General features: G+C 38.7%; 1 protein-coding gene across 1 annotated transcript; it reads right to left on the minus strand.

Annotated features, from left to right (window-relative positions):
• Positions 1 to 10,899: 10,899 nt before the first annotated feature.
• LOC118040140 (receptor-like protein 9DC3) lies at positions 10,900 to 12,898 on the minus strand. Its single transcript, XM_073412830.1, has 2 exons — positions 11,186 to 12,898; positions 10,900 to 11,077 (listed from the first exon to the last, which is right to left on the minus strand). Exon 1 carries the CDS (start codon positions 12,759 to 12,761, stop codon positions 11,208 to 11,210), a length of 1,554 nt encoding a protein of 517 aa, XP_073268931.1. The 5' UTR covers positions 12,762 to 12,898; the 3' UTR covers positions 10,900 to 11,077; positions 11,186 to 11,207.
• Between the last annotated feature and the right edge of the window lie 4,503 nt (positions 12,899 to 17,401).

Consider the following 17,401-nt stretch of genomic DNA (forward strand, 5'->3'; position numbering starts at 1 on the left):
ACTAAAATTGAACATTCCTAACTTGTCCTTTTTGAAGATCTTTATTAGCAGCAACATTATTTTGAATGCTTTATTAGCTTTACTGTAGCTTGCTTATCTAATGGATCTTACTCCGATGAATGAGCTTGTGAAATGATCAAAATATTGGTATTTTTGTTGCTGTGTGGTATTTTTATATATCCTGTGTCGCACCCCAAAAAAAATCAGCGCGCGGCATCGGCTGGCGATTTATCTCTGTTGTGTAGTGTTTGAATTCGGTTCGTTGGAGTCGCCACCTAGTAATTCATTGAGGGCTACTAGGAAACCTGATGTACTGGTCTTGTCAGAGATCGTGGGTAAGGGACTGGTTGTGGTTAGGGAAGGTATTAGCGCCCCTAACGCACCCTACCTGAGGCAAGCTGCTTCACGAATTTGATGTGTTAAAGAAGTTTTAATAATTATCTTTTCATCGGAAATTAGAAATATCACTTACGTATAAGTTAATAATTCTTAACCGTGATCCGATCAAAATATTAAATTCTTCTTTAATATATTTGCAATTTTATCCTGAAAAAATAAAATAAATAAAATAACAAATTCATAAAACAAATACAACCACACACATACACTTTCACTGTTTTTATTTCTTTTCTTTTCTTTTCTTTTTGTTTTTTCTTTTCTTTTACATCCATAATACAAAATACAAATTACAAAAAACTCAAAACTAAAAAAATATTACATTAAAACAATTTGGAAATTACAAAATGAACCAAAAACATTCCGGAACAGTGCTGGAAACCTCTAACTCGCCGGAACAGTGTTGCGAAGCCGCTGGGACAGCAGTGGCAGTGGTGGCGCGTGGATCTCACGCGCCCCGTGAAAACAAGGCGAAAACAGGGGGGGGGTCTGCAACGACCTCTTCCCTCCTTCTTTTCCTCGCCGGCGCCAACCTGCAGATCAATCAAAGAACAACACAGCAGTCGATTTTAATTTTTCTTAGTTTTCCAGATCTGTTTTATTTTTCTCCACCGTTCGGGTCTGCTTCCGTTTTACTTTCCAGCCGTTGTTCTTCCTTCTTCTTCTGTGGCCGACCTGCTGTGGAGTGAGGAGTGGCTCAAGGCTGGAGGCCGGAGCTGCGGGTGCAGCCGTGCGTGGTGGAGGAGCTGCTGCTGGGTCGTCTTTGCTGCGGGAGGCAGAAGACGAGCAGATCGGTGGTGTCGGCCAGGTGGGGGAGACCCACGGGTCTGAGGGGAGAAGCTGGGTCTGCTCGGGTCGTTCTGGTGGGAGAGAGGGAAAGAGAAGAGAGCAGCGATGGCCGGTGAAGGAAGAAGATTGCAGAGGAGGCTGCTATGGTCTCCGTTCGGTTCGTCCCTTGCTCCTGCAGCTGAGAGGGAAAGTTCCGGGTTGATGGTTGTCCAGAGGAACGGCTGAGAGGGGAGAGTGAAGGTGAGGGCTTTCGGTTCAGTAGAGAAGAAGAGAAAACTAAAAAAAAAATCAAAGTGGTGGGGGGCTGTTGTTTGGAAAAATGGGGGCTGCTCTCGGGTGGAAGAAGAGAAAACTGAAAAATCAAATGGTGGAGGGGTTGTTTGGCCGGTGTTCAAAAATGCAAAAAGGTCAGGGCGGCTGTGTTTTGGCTTCAGGAGAAGAAGGCTCGGGAAACAAAATTCCAAGGGAGGGGGGCGGCAGGCTTGGTAGAGATAGGTTTAGGGTTAGGTTGTTTTTTTTGTATTTTTTTGATATTTCAAAATTGCCCCCCCCTCAAAAATCAGTTTAGCATGGTATTTATAGAAAAACATTTGCTAGGTTTTTCAACTTGGTCCCTCAACTTCTTTCTTTTTGTAAATTTTGATTTTTCTTATTTTTTTGTATTTTTTGAAAACGAGCAATATCAACGTCGACTCAAATGCGAAAAATCAATGATTTAAAAATGACGCGTGAAAAGTCGAACGCGTTTGAAAATCTTTTAACAATTTAAATTCTTTTTTAGACGACGTTGAAAATGCTAAAATGACGAAAATATATTAAAAACATATTTTTTGGATTTTCTTTGTTTTTTCTCAATTTTTTTTGGATTTTTTTGAAAATATATCAAAACATGGGTCAAAAATTGGGTAGCAACAGATGCCCCCTCTTTACAATGCTTACGAAGGAAAAGTCCTCAAATTTTGCATAGTAAGCTTTGTAAAGAAAACAAAAGGAAAATGATTTCATTATCTTGGGCGACCTGCCCACACACTCACACTGATATGTTTTCACGGGCGACCTGCCCACACATACTCACTCAAGTCTATTTTCACGGGCGACCGACCCACACATACTCACTCAAGTCTATTTTCACGGGCGACCGACCCACACATACTCACCCTAGTCTATTTTCACGGGCGACCGACCCACACTCTCCCAATAGTCTATTTTCACGGGCGACCTGCCCACACATTGGGTTTACCTGAGATCCCATCTGGCGACCTCATTCAACTAGAACGAAAATATTGCGTAACCCGGTTAACCTGAAATCCCATCTGGCGATTCCCTTTAACCAAAGCTACATGAGATCCCATCTGGCGACCTCATTCAACTGGAACAAAAATATGTGTAACTCGGTCAACCTGAAATCCCATCTGGCGATTCCCTTTAACCAAAGCTACATGAGATCCCATCTGGCGACCTCATTCAACTGGAACGAAATATGCGTAACTCGGTTAACCTGAAATCCCATCTGGCGATTCCCTTTAACCAAAGCTACATGAGATCCCATCTGGCGACCTCATTCTAGTCTCATTGTACGGGTGACTAACCCTAGAAAAAAGCTGGTCTCATTGTACGGGTGACGAACCCTATGGTGCTGCTAGTCTCATTGTACGGGTGACGAACCCTGGTGTTGCTGGTCTCATTGTACGGGTGACGAACCCTAGAAAAAAAGCTGGTCTCATTGTACGGGTGACGAACCCTGGTGTTGCTGGTCTCATTGTACGGGTGACGAACCCTATGTTGGTCTCATTGTACGGGTGACGAACCCTACGTTGGTCTCATTGTACGGGTGACGAACCCTAGAAAAATGCTGGTCTCATTGTACGGGTGACTAACCCTGGAAAAAATGCTGGTCTCATTGTATGGGTGACCGACCCAAAAATGGAAAAAATGTGAAGAAGTGTGGTCTCATTGTAATGGGTGACCTACCCACGTGGAAAGAATATGAAAAGGTGGTCTCGTTGTGATGGGCGACCTACCCAAATAGAAAGAATGTGATGTGCGGTCTCATTATAATGGGTGACCTACCCAAATGGAAAAAATATGATGAAGTGTGGTCTCATTGTAATGGGTGACCTACCCAGATGGAAAAAATATGATGAAGTGCGGTCTCATTGTCATGGGTGACCTACCCGAAAATGGAAAAAATATGAAGTGGGGTCTCATTGTAATGGGTGACCTACCCAGATGGAAAAAATATGATGAACGGTCTCGTTGTGATGGGCGACCTACCCAAATAGAAAGAATATGAAGTGCGGTCTCATTGTAATGGGTGACCTACCCAAAAATGGAAAAAATATGAAATGTGGTCTCATTGTAATGGGTGGCCAACCCAGATGGAAAAAATATGAAGAACGCGGTCTCATTGTCATGGGTGACCAACCCAGGTGGAAAGAATGTGAAAAAAAATGGTCTCATTATGATGGGTGACCTACCCAGATGGAAAGAATATGAAGTGTGGTCTCATTGTAATGGGTGACCTACCCAAGAAAAAATATTGGCGAGGGCTCAAAGGCGCACTCGAAATGAGGTAGGGTTAGAAAACGCGCTACCTGAGAAGTGAGGGCTCAACGGCGCACTCGAAATGAGGTAGGGTTAGAAAAACGCACTACCCGAGATGATAATGAAACACCGACCTGGCAATGTTAAAAGCAATGCATTATGATCAATATGCATGTATACTTACCTGAGAAAAAATATAGGTTCCCCCCCTCCTTGATGCTCCATCGTCATAGGGTTCCCTTGTTTGCATCCCAAAGCTTTCTTTGTTCTTCCGAGGCATTGACTCATTCATGTACTGGCCATCCACTCAGCTGTAAACGCAGTGCCCATCCCGGGCTGTCTTTGACAATTACTGCTTGCATCGTTCATCAAGCTTGACCCTGCCCCCAAGTGTGGTACTGTTTGATTCATTATGAAGGATTTTTTCTCTTGGCTTCTTCTGAGAATTATCCTCTGATTGATTGTGTGCATCATGCCAATACCCATCAAGATTGTTAATCAATCATGAACTTGCCTCTAGTTGAAACAGTACTCTTCAAGTACATGTTATCACCAGCCTTCTTGGAACTCATTCAGTCATCCAGTCATGCATCTCTTAGCTTGCAGTACAAAGGCTTATGGTTGTATGCTCAGTGCTCTTCTCATAGATTCCTTTCAACTCTTCTAATCAGATTGTGAAAAGTAATGTCTCAGCCTCATCAATGATGCTGCTTTTTATCCCCCATACTCATGCGGTGAAGCGCTCGTCTGGCTTCAGAACAAGTTGTCCCACAATCAGTCTTCGAGGTGGGTGCCTTTCCGACATTCATTCAGTGCAGTTGTGTGATAACATCTGTCTATAACCATGTTTCAAAGAATGACAATATGAGATTGTCCTTTAAGTGCGGCATTGTTCCACAATTAGTCTTGGTGGTGTGCATCTTTTCACCATTCAATTCATCTGTGTATCTTCATCGATTGCTAGCCATGTTTCAAAAGATGATGATATGAAAGTGTCCTTCAAATACATCCTTGTTTCTCCATTGCCGACAGGGTTCACTGGAGCATGGGCCATTTTGGAATGACATTGCCCCCAGGATGATCTGAATATGCTCGTTCATTGATTATCTGTCTTTGAACATCATTTTTTTCCGTTCACTGATTCATCATTTAATCATTGCCTCATAGCTGATATGAGCACCGCTTGTTTTTCCTTTTCAAGGTCTACTGTATTGCCCCCCAGCTGCTCAAACTTTTCAAGGAGTATCGAGGAATGTTGATGTCATTGTTGTCGAGGATTTTGCAAACTCAATTGATGTTCTTGCTTGAAAATCTTTCTTGTTCTGGAATCAAATCTCACATTTCAACGATCATGTCTATTCAAGTCTAATTGTTGAAATGAAATCAGAGAGATGTCTGTTTTTTTTTTTTAATTATTTTTTCTTTTGAAATTCAAACTTCTTTGGTCAAAGACCCAACACACTATTCAATGCAGTCCTTTGATTGTCTTGTATTTTGAAAACAGAAATGACCCAATGTAGGATTAAAATGGCTTTTTCCATGGTTCTTTGTATCAATTTGAATCCTTGATATTAGGTATGTCATTTGACAGTCTATGATGAGGTGACCTTTGCGTGAATTTCAAAAGCAAGGCAACCAAGTCAACACTTAGGCTTTATCAAGAAAGGTTATTTCTTTTCTTAGCACTTGTTTTATCAGCATGCATAATAACCAATAGCTTAATTCATGAAGTCACGACCCTTATGGAAAAGCTCTTCAAGTTTTGATAGCGCCATTTATCGATTCAGATTGCTTACTTGATCAAAAAGGTCTTTTAAAAGCACGTAATGTAGGCTATGGTTCATGGCTGTAGAAGAAAGGAATTTCAAAGGCTCAAAAGGTGTTTGAGGGTTTCAAAGAACTAGGATCAACATCAAATATTCATCAACTCTTTTTTCTGATATTGACTTTTGTTGTGCCTTTTCTTGATTGAACTTTCTTTTGCTCTTCATAGACTTGATAAGCGTTCTCCTTCCTTTATCTTTGACTTGTATTTAAGTGAGGGCAATTTCAACTTCCTTTTTTTCATTCTTTTTTTTTCATAGCCTTCCTCAAAATTTTCTTATATGCCCCCAGTCTATGTGTTTTCTTTTAGCTCTCTCTCAATCATTGGACCTTTGTTCTAAGCCTTCCCCTTTATCCATTAATTATATCAATGTCTCCAAAATATCTCTCATTTGCCCCCAGTATGGGGTGTAATCCTAGTCAGAGTTTCTTTTTTTGAAAGAAAATATTTTACCAGGCTCAAAATGGGACTGCAAGGGATATAATCTTTAGAAAGTGAAGGGATATCAAAGATGGCCTTTTCTCATTTCAAGCAAGGTCGGTTAAAACCGATAAATTTTGACCTCATCCAGTGTAATGATTGGGACTTGTAAGAATCATGATTCACGAGTCCATAACTACCGAATCCACTACATGTCATTATGCATACTGTTAAAACTTAGCTATATGATGTGTGGTTCAGTTTCAGGAGGTATGAGTTCAAAATTGTTTGGTCACCTCATGTCATTTTCAAGCATAGAGTCATTTCTATAATCAAAACACTTTTAATCTTCCGGATTGATTAACCTTTATTGCATGTTGGAGTTTGATCAAAATATTTTTTCAGAATAAAATGTTAAACATCTATTGATTTCAAAACAACAAAGAGACAAAAGCAAGGCATGTTTCGTTGAAGGATGAGATGTGATCCCAAAACAAAATGCAGAATTCCATAACAATATGATTGATTGTTCATCACCATTCTCGAATAAGCTTTTCTAGCAATATCTGTGTTTAGCAAAGCATTTTTGATCACATGTGATCCTGAAGTTGTTCGGGGAACAATATAAACAGTGACACCCTTCTTCAACGACTCCACCTGTCTCTTGCTCACCAACTTTCAAACTCCATTCTTGCAATTCTTGAAACTGTTCACTTGAAATGGTTGAGGACCCCACCATGACATCACATCTCTTATCTGGATTATACCACTGAGAAATTGGTGGTTGCATGGGAATTTGTCGGAGTCAAGCAAAATTCTGGAATCTTGCGGATGCTGGTCGACAACTTAAACGGCAGAGGAATGTCCCATCTTGGCAAAGATATTTGGGCAATTGATGCTGCCGTGAGACCTGGCTATACCACATAATTAAGGGTTCACACCGTCAAAGTCATCTCCATGATTTACCTCTCCTCATTGTTCTAGAATCCATGACAGATCCTTCAATCTTTCTCTCTTCATAGCTTGTTCAATTCTTGGGCAAATCCTCATAACATTATTTCAATCTTCCAATGTTGCTAAGGTTGGCTGAGGATTGTTAGAAAACTTTCTAACAACTTGGTAATCTTGGCAGCGCACAAAGAACAAAAGCATGTGGAGTCCCACGTTGTCAAAATTGGAAGAGAACCCGGTGAATCTACAACATCTTCTATTTCCTCTTTGATTCCTTACTGACGGTGCAGCAAACAACCCTTTTGTGTTTTAATGCCGATATTGGAAGGAAACAATTATGGACAATGTGAAACCACTGCATCCCTTCTTGGATTTCCCATTTGCATATCCACAAACAGATTCCGGTCGAGAGATCTCTACTACGTTGAAATTTGATGTCTGCTCATGTTTTTCAAACCAAACTCGACTCCTCTGTCTACTACAAAGTTTTGCTCGTGCCACACGTAGAAGTTCAGTGTCTTATCATGGTTTTTCAGACCAACATCTTGTGCCGCTGAAATGGAATTGAGCTCATAATTGGGGTAGCTTCAAAGAAGACTAATGCACCATGTACAGGAGACCGGTAATTGTTTGGTTCCATTAGATGATGTGGAGGTGATGAACATTTAACAATGCAACTGGATAAGAACCAGAGTTGTCATTAGTTGATGACTGAAGGCGTTGTTGCTTTTGTTCATGACGAAAAAGGAGAGATACAGCTTCAATTAGATGTGAACAAGCAGGGTTCCCACAGAAGACTGTGCAGATATTCTCTTTCCATTTGATGCTCAACACTTGTTCGAGCAGATCTGAGTCCAGCTACTTCACATTTAATGCTCTCAACCTTAATCTGATAATGAGCCTCTATCTGACATCTTTCTTCACCTCCATCATTTTTCTCCAATCACTTGCAGCACAGCTTGTGCGGGGGACCTACCTTTCAACCCGGTTCATGTATGATAAATGTATGAATATGTAATCTATATGATGAACTCACCCTTCGAGAGGTGACAATATGGTCGTAACTCTTGTATGATGGACAAGAATCATGATTTTTGCCCAAACTCTACAATGAAAATTTTCGGAGCAACGGCCAATGTGTCACCCACAAGTCTTGAGGTCAAGATGCTTCAAGAAGGGTTTGCCCTTATGCAAAAAAACGATAGCACATACAACCTAAGGACAGGTTCTATTCATTATGTGAACATGGGTAGGTTTTCTATCTGGTCTCAAAAGGATCTCATATCTGCCCAGTGACGTTCTTCGTAAAGACAGTATGGGGGCGTTGCAAGGAATGGTTAAGGCACGTATACCCACCATTACCAAGCAGGCACTCAGATATGAGTTGGGTGTTTCACGCATCTGAACCCTGACCAATAGTCTTAGGGCAGATCGCTAGTTCCCCACCTAACCTAGAAGCTTGTGTGTGCTTTCAAAAATAAATACAGATGATACATGAGACAATTCTATAAAATGCATGGAAATAAATATTAACAAAAAAGATAAAAATACTAAAACTTAAACACATCAAATATACAAAGCTTAGTCCAATAATGTCAAAAACAGTACCTTCCCCAGTGGAGTCGCCATTCTGTCGCACCCCAAAAAAAATCAGAAGGCGGCATCGGCTGGCGATTTATCTCTGTTGTGTAGTGTTTGAATTCGGTTCGTTGGAGTCGCCACCTAGTAATTCATTGAGGGCTACTAGGAAACCTGATGTACTGGTCTTGTCAGAGATCGTGGGTAAGGGACTGGTTGTGGTTAGGGAAGGTATTAGCGCCCCTAACGCACCCTACCTGAGGCAAGCTGCTTCACGAATTTGATGTGTTAAAGAAGTTTTAATAATTATCTTTTCATCGGAAATTAGAAATATCACTTACGTATAAGTTAATAATTCTTAACCGTGATCCGATCAAAATATTAAATTCTTCTTTAATATATTTGCAATTTTATCCTGAAAAAATAAAATAAATAAAATAACAAATTCAATAAAACAAATACAACCACACACATACACTTTCACTGTTTTTATTTCTTTTCTTTTCTTTTCTTTTTGTTTTTTCTTTTCATTTACATCCATAATACAAATACAAATTACAAAAAACTCAAAACTAAATAAAATATTACATTAAAAAACAATTTTGGAAATTACAAAATGAACCAAAACATTCCGGAACAGTGCTGGAAACCTCTAACTCGCCGGAACAGTGTTGCGAAGCCGCTGGGACAGCAGTGGCAGTGGTGGCGCGTGGATCTCACGCGCCCCGTGAAAACAAGGCGAAAACAGGGGGGGTCTGCAACGACCTCTTCCCTCCTTCTTTCCTCGCCGGCGCCAACCTGCAGATCAATCAAAGAACAACACAGCAGTCGATTTTAATTTTTCTTAGTTTTCCAGATCTGTTTTATTTTCTCCACCGTTCGGGTCTGCTTCCGTTTTACTTTCCAGCCGTTGTTCTTCCTTCTTCTTCTGTGGCCGACCTGCTGTGGAGTGAGGAGTGGCTCAAGGCTGGAGGCCGGAGCTGCGGGTGCAGCCGTGCGTGGTGGAGGAGCTGCTGCTGGGTCGTCTTTGCTGCGGGAGGCAGAAGACGAGCAGATCGGTGGTGTCGGCCAGGTGGGGGAGACCCACGGGTCTGAGGGGAGAAGCTGGGTCTGCTCGGGTCGTTCTGGTGGGAGAGAGGGAAAGAGAAGAGAGCAGCGATGGCCGGTGAAGGAAGAAGATTGCAGAGGAGGCTGCTATGGTCTCCGTTCGGTTCGTCCCTTGCTCCTGCAGCTGAGAGGGAAAGTTCCGGGTTGATGGTTGTCCAGAGGAACGGCTGAGAGGGGAGAGTGAAGGTGAGGGCTTTCGGTTCAGTAGAGAAGAAGAGAAAACTAAAAAAAAAAATCAAAGTGGTGGGGGGCTGTTGTTTTGGAAAAATGGGGGCTGCTCTCGGGTGGAAGAAGAGAAAACTGAAAAAATCAAATGGTGGAGGGGTTGTTTGGCCGGTGTTCAAAAATGCAAAAAGGTCAGGGCGGCTGTGTTTTGGCTTCAGGAGAAGAAGGCTCGGGAAAACAAAATTCCAAGGGAGGGGGCGGCAGGCTTGGTAGAGATAGGTTTAGGGTTAGGTTGTTTTTTTGTATTTTTTTGATATTTCAAAATTGCCCCCCCTCAAAAATCAGTTTTAGCATGGTATTTATAGAAAAACATTTGCTAGGTTTTTCAACTTGGTCCCTCAACTTCTTTCTTTTTGTAAATTTTGATTTTTCTTATTTTTTTTGTATTTTTTGAAAACGAGCAATATCAACGTCGACTCAAATGCGAAAAATCAATGATTTAAAAATGACGCGTGAAAAGTCGAACGCGTTTGAAAATCTTTTAACAATTTAAATTCTTTTTTAGACGACGTTGAAAATGCTAAAATGACGAAAATATATTAAAAACATATTTTTTGGATTTTCTTTGTTTTTTCTCAATTTTTTTGGATTTTTTGAAAATATATCAAAACATGGGTCAAAAATTGGGTAGCAACATCCTGCATCAGGGATATAACAGAAGTAACTGAATGGCATACACTCTTGCAATTGTGAAAGTGGTCATTACTGTATTTTGCAACTACATCTTTGTGTTGAAACCATCCCTCATTACATTCTTTTCTGCACCTGAAACCAAGCAAGGTTAAGCAAGGAGTGGGTCCAAATTGCTTTAGAACATTGTTTGTACCTGTTGAGATGGTTTTATCACACTTTTTAATAGTTATTCATGTCTTACAAGTTACCAGAATTACTATATTTTACTTGCAAATATTGCTACTGTTGTGATAACAGAATCTGTCAGTCAAGTGTTCTTTTAAATTTACAAGAGTTGCTTCAATCTGTTCATAACTCTACTTTCAAAATACTCTCAGAAACAGAGATTGATTTAAGTGATCACAAATAAGGAAACGGAGACATAAGAAAAGGACCCAAAACATAATGATTTTATAGTTAACACAAACTTGTTACATGCATGAATTCTTTTTCATAGAAGTAATGTACATTTAACCTTGAATTATGTAAACTACAAAAAAAATAAAATAAAAAAATCCAATACTATGAATATGCCACCCAATTGTTGATCCACTTGATATCTTGATTGTACTGCAAAATTAGACAGGTAAGACTGATCAAATGAAATAGTAAAGAAAACATAGCCTAACATAAACTGTAAACATAAAATTTGAAAACTCAAATGCTTGCAAAACTTACTTGAAAATATCAATTGCATTATTTAGTTTCTTCTAGCACCATATCTGCCAGCATTCTTTTTTGTTTTTTTGCTCTGGAGATTCCATTTATCTTCAACCATCCTAAAAAACCATGAAGGCTTTTTTGTTCTTAACACAATGTATCCCGTTGCAACTCCAAACATAAACCCGCATCCATACCCCATTGTCACAGCTTTCCATCCAAATCCTTCTCCAAACAATGTTGAATCATCTCCTTCATCAAAGCTTGATGGTGCCTCATCACCGTAACATTTTTTTAGTACTTGAGATCCACATAAACCCATGTTTCCTTCAAATGAGCTTGCATCAAAGGTGTTGAATTGCTGTCCACTTGGTATTGGCCCCTCAAGATGGTTATGTGAAAGGTTTAGGATTGCAAGAAATGTTAGACCCCCCAGCTGCGTTGGAATTCTTCCGGTAAGCAAATTTGAAGATAGATCTAATGATTCCAAATTGGTCAAATTTCCTAATGATGATTGGATATGACCTGTAAGGGAATTATGAGAAAGGTTGAGCTGTTGGAGTGCTTTAAGCTTTCCTATCACTTTTGGAATCTCTCCGGTGAAATTGTTATTTGACAAATCAAGTACTCTGATAGTACTTTGGATCTTCGTAAACTCAATTTCTACACCTTTCCATGTCATTTCTATGGAATAGACATAGCCAGTGTAATTTGTTGCACTCATGTAAATCATGTTCTGATCCGAGGTCATCATTGCTTCAAGACTATTGAAATACCCAGTTGGCAATGGCCCATTAAAATTGTTGTGAGAGATGTCAAAAATCTGTAATTTAGAGAAGGAATTATATGCAGTCGAATCCTTCACAAAACCTTGGAGTTTATTGGATTTTAGGACAAGAATTTGGAGCTTTGGAAGCATTTCTAGAAAGTAGGGAAATGTATCCTCAATCTTATTGTTGCCAAGGTCAATAACTTGCAACATTGTGCAGTTGATGATAGACGGTGGTATTTTCCCTTCTAATTCATTTCCATTGAGGTTGAGATATTCCAAGCTATTATCCTTTGAAAATGTTGAAGGGATAATGCCTTGAAAATTGTTCATGCCTAGATGCAATACCAAGAGCATGCTGTTGAAGTTCCCCAAACATTGTGGCACAGAACCACTCAAGCTGTTGGTGGACAAGTCCAGGACCCGAAGGAATCTCAGCTTGCAAATAGAAGAAGAAATCTCACCTGTCAAATTACTATTGGATGCAAGAATAAGGGTTGTCAAGTTCTCTTGTTTGAAAATTGAACTTGGGATTGGACCATGCAAGTGGTTATTGCTCAAATCAAGGAATCTCAAAGAATCATGTTGGAGTTCACTTATATTACCTATGAAATTATTGTTATGAAGGTCAAGATATTGTAAAGAAGGAAGAGCAAACAAAAAGGATGGTATTGTTCCATTGAACAAGTTACCATATAAAAATAGATATTGTAGATTTGAAAGGGTATTTAATTGAGAATGGATAGGGCCTACTAGTTGATTATTTGATAAATCTAAATCTAAAAGATTGACTAGGCTACTCAAAGAATCTGGAACTTGACCCATAAATTTATTGGAAAAGAGATCCAAGTAACGAAGCTGTACAAGGTTTCCTAGTGATGATGGGATCTGACCACTAAAATTATTAGATGAGAGGTCTAAAGAGGTGAGTTGTGTGAGATTACCAAGTGATGATGGGATTTGACCGCTAAAATTATTACCTAAGAGGTCTAAAGAGGTGAGTTGTGTGAGATTACCAAGTGATGATGGGATATGACCGCTAAAATTATTATCTGAGAGGTCTAAAGAGATGAGCTGTGTGAGATTACTGAGCAGGGCTAGATTTGACCTTATAATGCTACTATTACTAAGATACATATATTCTAATGACTTTAAATTACTGATTAAGTTGTTTTCTAAAAAAACTGAAATTCTTGTAATAGAAAGATCCAACAGAGAGAGGACATTACTCAAATTGGACGAAGGAAAAGAGCCAGTGAGGCCCTTGTTGTCTGACAGATCTAGTGATTCAAGGTTTGGGAGGAGAAAGATGTTACCCGGGAATTTCCCCTGCAATCCACAATTACTAAGGGAAAGAGATGAAAAGGAAGAGGATAGATTCGTCAAGGAACTGGGTACAACTAGTGATATGTTTACCCGACTCAAATCCAGTTCTCTAAGATTGGTTAGGTTTCGAACAATCTTGTCAAAAGAAATTGGTTCTAGACTCAGATCGCCATTGTCAGATAGATCAAGTGAAACCAATTTGGAGAGGTGAGTTATTTCCGACGGAACTTGTCCTGTAAAGATTGAGAAATTTAGGTTAAGAAGTGTCAGGTTGGAAAAGTGGCCAAATCGAGAAGAAATATGAGACCTATTGAAATCATTGTCAGAGAGGTCGAGCTTTTGAAGATGATGCAGGGAGAAGAGGGTGCTATTGGGAAGGAGGGTGCCATAAAGCATGCTGCAAGCAAGGTCCAGTCCAGTGACATGCCCTGTTTTCATGTCACAGGTGACGCCATCCCACAAGCAGCAGTCTGTGCCCTCTTTCCACGACTCTGTCTTGGGATGCCGGCAACGCGCTGAAGCAAAGCTACGAATGGAAAAGGACCTTTTGAATTGGAGCAAAGAAAGGCTTTGGTCAGGAGCACAGAAATGAGAAGAAGAAATAGTTGAATGGAAATGGAAGAGAAACAGAATGAAAGAGAGAGATGAAATAGGTGGAAACCCCATGTTTGGCTGGCCTTACAGGATTCAAAGTATATTTGGGAGAGATGAGGAATGAAGAAAGACATTCTTAGTAGTATTTATACACAAACTAATCTTAGATTGTATACTGACATAGGATGTGTAAAGACGAAATCAAATCTCAAGAAACAACAAGAGTGAGTGAGTGTTGGAAACGCGGCAAAGTATATTAAAACAAGATTTCTTGTTGACTTCAAATTGCGCAAACTGAATTGGCAAAGTAATAATTACGCAAAGCAATGACTTTGTGTGCGCTCGGTAATTGAATGTTCAGAGATGTTTTTTCCAATTGTATTTAGCTATGAGATTTATGAGAAGATTGCTTTGCCCACTAAAATGTAATTTCCAAGAAATTCAAAGCCACAAAATCGGAAGAAAACTTCTTAATAAGCCACAAGTGGGCTTGCAGAGTTAAAGAGTCATCCTCACCTATTATGTCCACGTTCTGGCAATAGCTTGTTTGAATAAAATTTGCTTCCTCTCATGTAATTAAAATTAATTTAATTAAAAAAAAAATATATTTTAAAAGTAAGATTCAATGAAGATCGAAATAAAAAAGTGTGAGTTAATCTTTGTCACTTTCAAAACCATAGAAAAATTTCACAAAAACAAGTACAAAAAAAATAATAAAATATTAATGGATAAAATCATAAACAATAAACTTTTGATCAATTTTGACTATAGCAAATCATAAACTCACCATACTAACATCCGCACTATAGCAAATCTCAAATCTCAAATATTCTCTCTCTCGTAAGAGTAAAACCCATTGAAATATGTAAGGTTCTATCAAATTGACTTCGAATTGCGCAAACTAAATTGTTTTATTGGCATCTAATGAGTGCGCGCTGGTAAGGTAAAGCGATCTTTTTTAATTAAAAATATATTAATGTGATTATTTTCTAAAATTTATTTTTAATTTTTAATATTAATTTATTAAAATCATAAAAATATTAAAAAACTAATATTAATTTTCTAAATAGATTAAATAGTGTTTTAGAGGTTGCTAATAATATTTCTTAAATTAATTAATCCTTTTAGTTTTAAAATAACTAAATAGTTATTTGACAAATCTTGATTAGTAATATATATTTTTTTTAAAACACTTTTCTTGCTTATCATTCCTTGAATTCATATACTTTGATTTTTCCCTTTTCTATTCTAAATAATAAATAATTTAAACTATGGATTTTTTTTTTTTTTGGATTCGAGGAAACCCCACCCTCCGGAAAGCGCACTTTGTTGGCCCAGATAAGCGAGTAAAACCCCGGCTATCCCAGGCTTTTACAAGAAGTGCACGCCCTGACTCGAACTCAAGACCTGCTGTGCAGATCTCAAACCCTTTGCCACCACGCTACACCCCTTGGGGACCTATGGGATTATGTATACATAATTGAAAAAATAAATGATAAACAAAGTCATCTTCACCTTCTTATGTCCAATCCGCAGCTGTACAACAAGATTAAGTAACCAATAAATTCATTCAGCTAATATTTTCACACGAGGAGAAGTCCTTTAATTCACTAACACAAGTACTAATAAAATAAGGTAGTTAATTGTGAAATTTTTATAGTAAGATAAAAAAAAATTAAAAATAGTGACAGCTTAATTTGAATGTTCAGAGATGTTTTTCCAAATTGTATTTGGCAATAAGATTTATGCGAAGATTGCTATAATTTTCACTAAAATATAATTTCCAAGAAATTCAAGCCACAAGAGTCATCCTCACCTTCTTATGTCCACTTCAATCCAGTCTCCAGTCAACACGTTCTGGCAATAGCTTTGTTGAAACTAGAAAACTGACAAACAATGGAAAATTAATGGAGTTTGAAGGTTCTTGCCCTCAAGATACTGTGGGATTGGTCGTCCTAAAAGGTCTTTCTCTCTCAGCATCAACAAGGGAGAACTTGGATGTATAGATATTGTCCACTCTTCATGTGGTGCTGAAGGTTCACTTGCAAATATTTCCACACAAGGAGAGCTGTGAGCGTTGGAAACACGGCAGTACTAATTTCCAAAATTGACATTTTTGCAGCTAGTCTTTGTGCTAACAGATACAGTTCATGCTCTCATTAGAACTTCCTTTGTAGCTCGTCTGATGGCAGCTGTTCTCGGGGACATCTACCCTTCGCATGTACTGATAGATTATTATTGCTATTATTAACAAGAACAGGGGACTGTTTACTTGAAGGGTTAAACAATTTATATGTTTCTCAGAAAATAGCAATGAACAAGTGCTAATTAATAGATACAGTTTGTGCTCTTCCTTTGCAGCTCGTCTGATGGGAACTGTACGTTGCTGGGGACTTCTACCACTCGTCCTCGTCTTCTACAAGACTCCATGCCAACAAAAGACAAAAATGACTAAACAGAGGTGTTGGAAACACGGCAATATTAATTAATTTCCAAAATTAACATTTTTGTTGAGATCAAGTCTATGCGAGTGATGTGCAGCAAGTCTATGAAAATCTGCTAAAAGAACAGCCATTCATATGGATTTTAGACCCGCTCAAGATTCTCTAAGCAGGAAGGAATGTTTCTTTTCAAATAGTTAATAGAATTTTTATAGTGGTGGTTTTAGCATTGCGGGGGTTGTGGTGATGCATATGTCCCTCAATAGTACATCTTAATATTAATAAAAAATTTAAACTTTCTTTTCACATACCTTTTGTTCCAAATTGGGTTAAAGAAATATTCAATTATGCATATTAATTACCTTCCAAAACTGACATTTTTGTTGAGAGTAGATAAAATCCCCTACATGCAAGTCTATGTGCTTATAGGTACACTCTGTGCTCTTCCTTCGCAGCTCGTCTGATTGGAATTGTACGTTCTTCGGGGCTTCTACCCTTCTATGAAATCTGGTCTGTACAGGTTAATAATTAAGGATTTCCATAGAGCAGAGCTCGGAGAAGAAAGTCTCCATATCCATTTAAATAACAGAGCCCTGTTTTTTTCAAATTAGGGAGCCTATGCCAAGACCTTCTTGCTTCTTATCACGCGTTCCACACCATAAGAAACGTCTGATGGGTACGTTTGTTACACTTTTTAATAGTTATTTATGACTTACAAGTCATCAGAATTACTTTATTTTGCTTGCAAATATTGCTGCTGTTGTGAGAATCAGTCGAGTGTTATTCTTTTAATTCATAAGAATTGTTTTAATTTGCTTGCACACTCGTAGATTTGTACAGCAATCTGTTCATAACTCTATAAATCTTAAAATACTCCCAGAAAAGGAGATTGATTTAAGTGATCAAGAATAAAAAAATGGACAAATAAAAAAAAACCCAAAACATAAATGATTTTATAATTTCCAACAAGGGAGAATCAATCTTCTTTCAGATCAAGGAAGTCAAACCCATGAAACTCTTGAGCGATGCCAAATCCAATTACTTTTTTACTTAGATGCATGCTAGATTCAAGAGTATATAGGTCTGACAAGATACTAAATCCAA

The sequence above is a fragment of the Populus alba genome, chromosome 12 (assembly GCF_005239225.2).
Source record: "Populus alba chromosome 12, ASM523922v2, whole genome shotgun sequence".
Taxonomy (NCBI): domain Eukaryota; kingdom Viridiplantae; phylum Streptophyta; class Magnoliopsida; order Malpighiales; family Salicaceae; genus Populus; species Populus alba.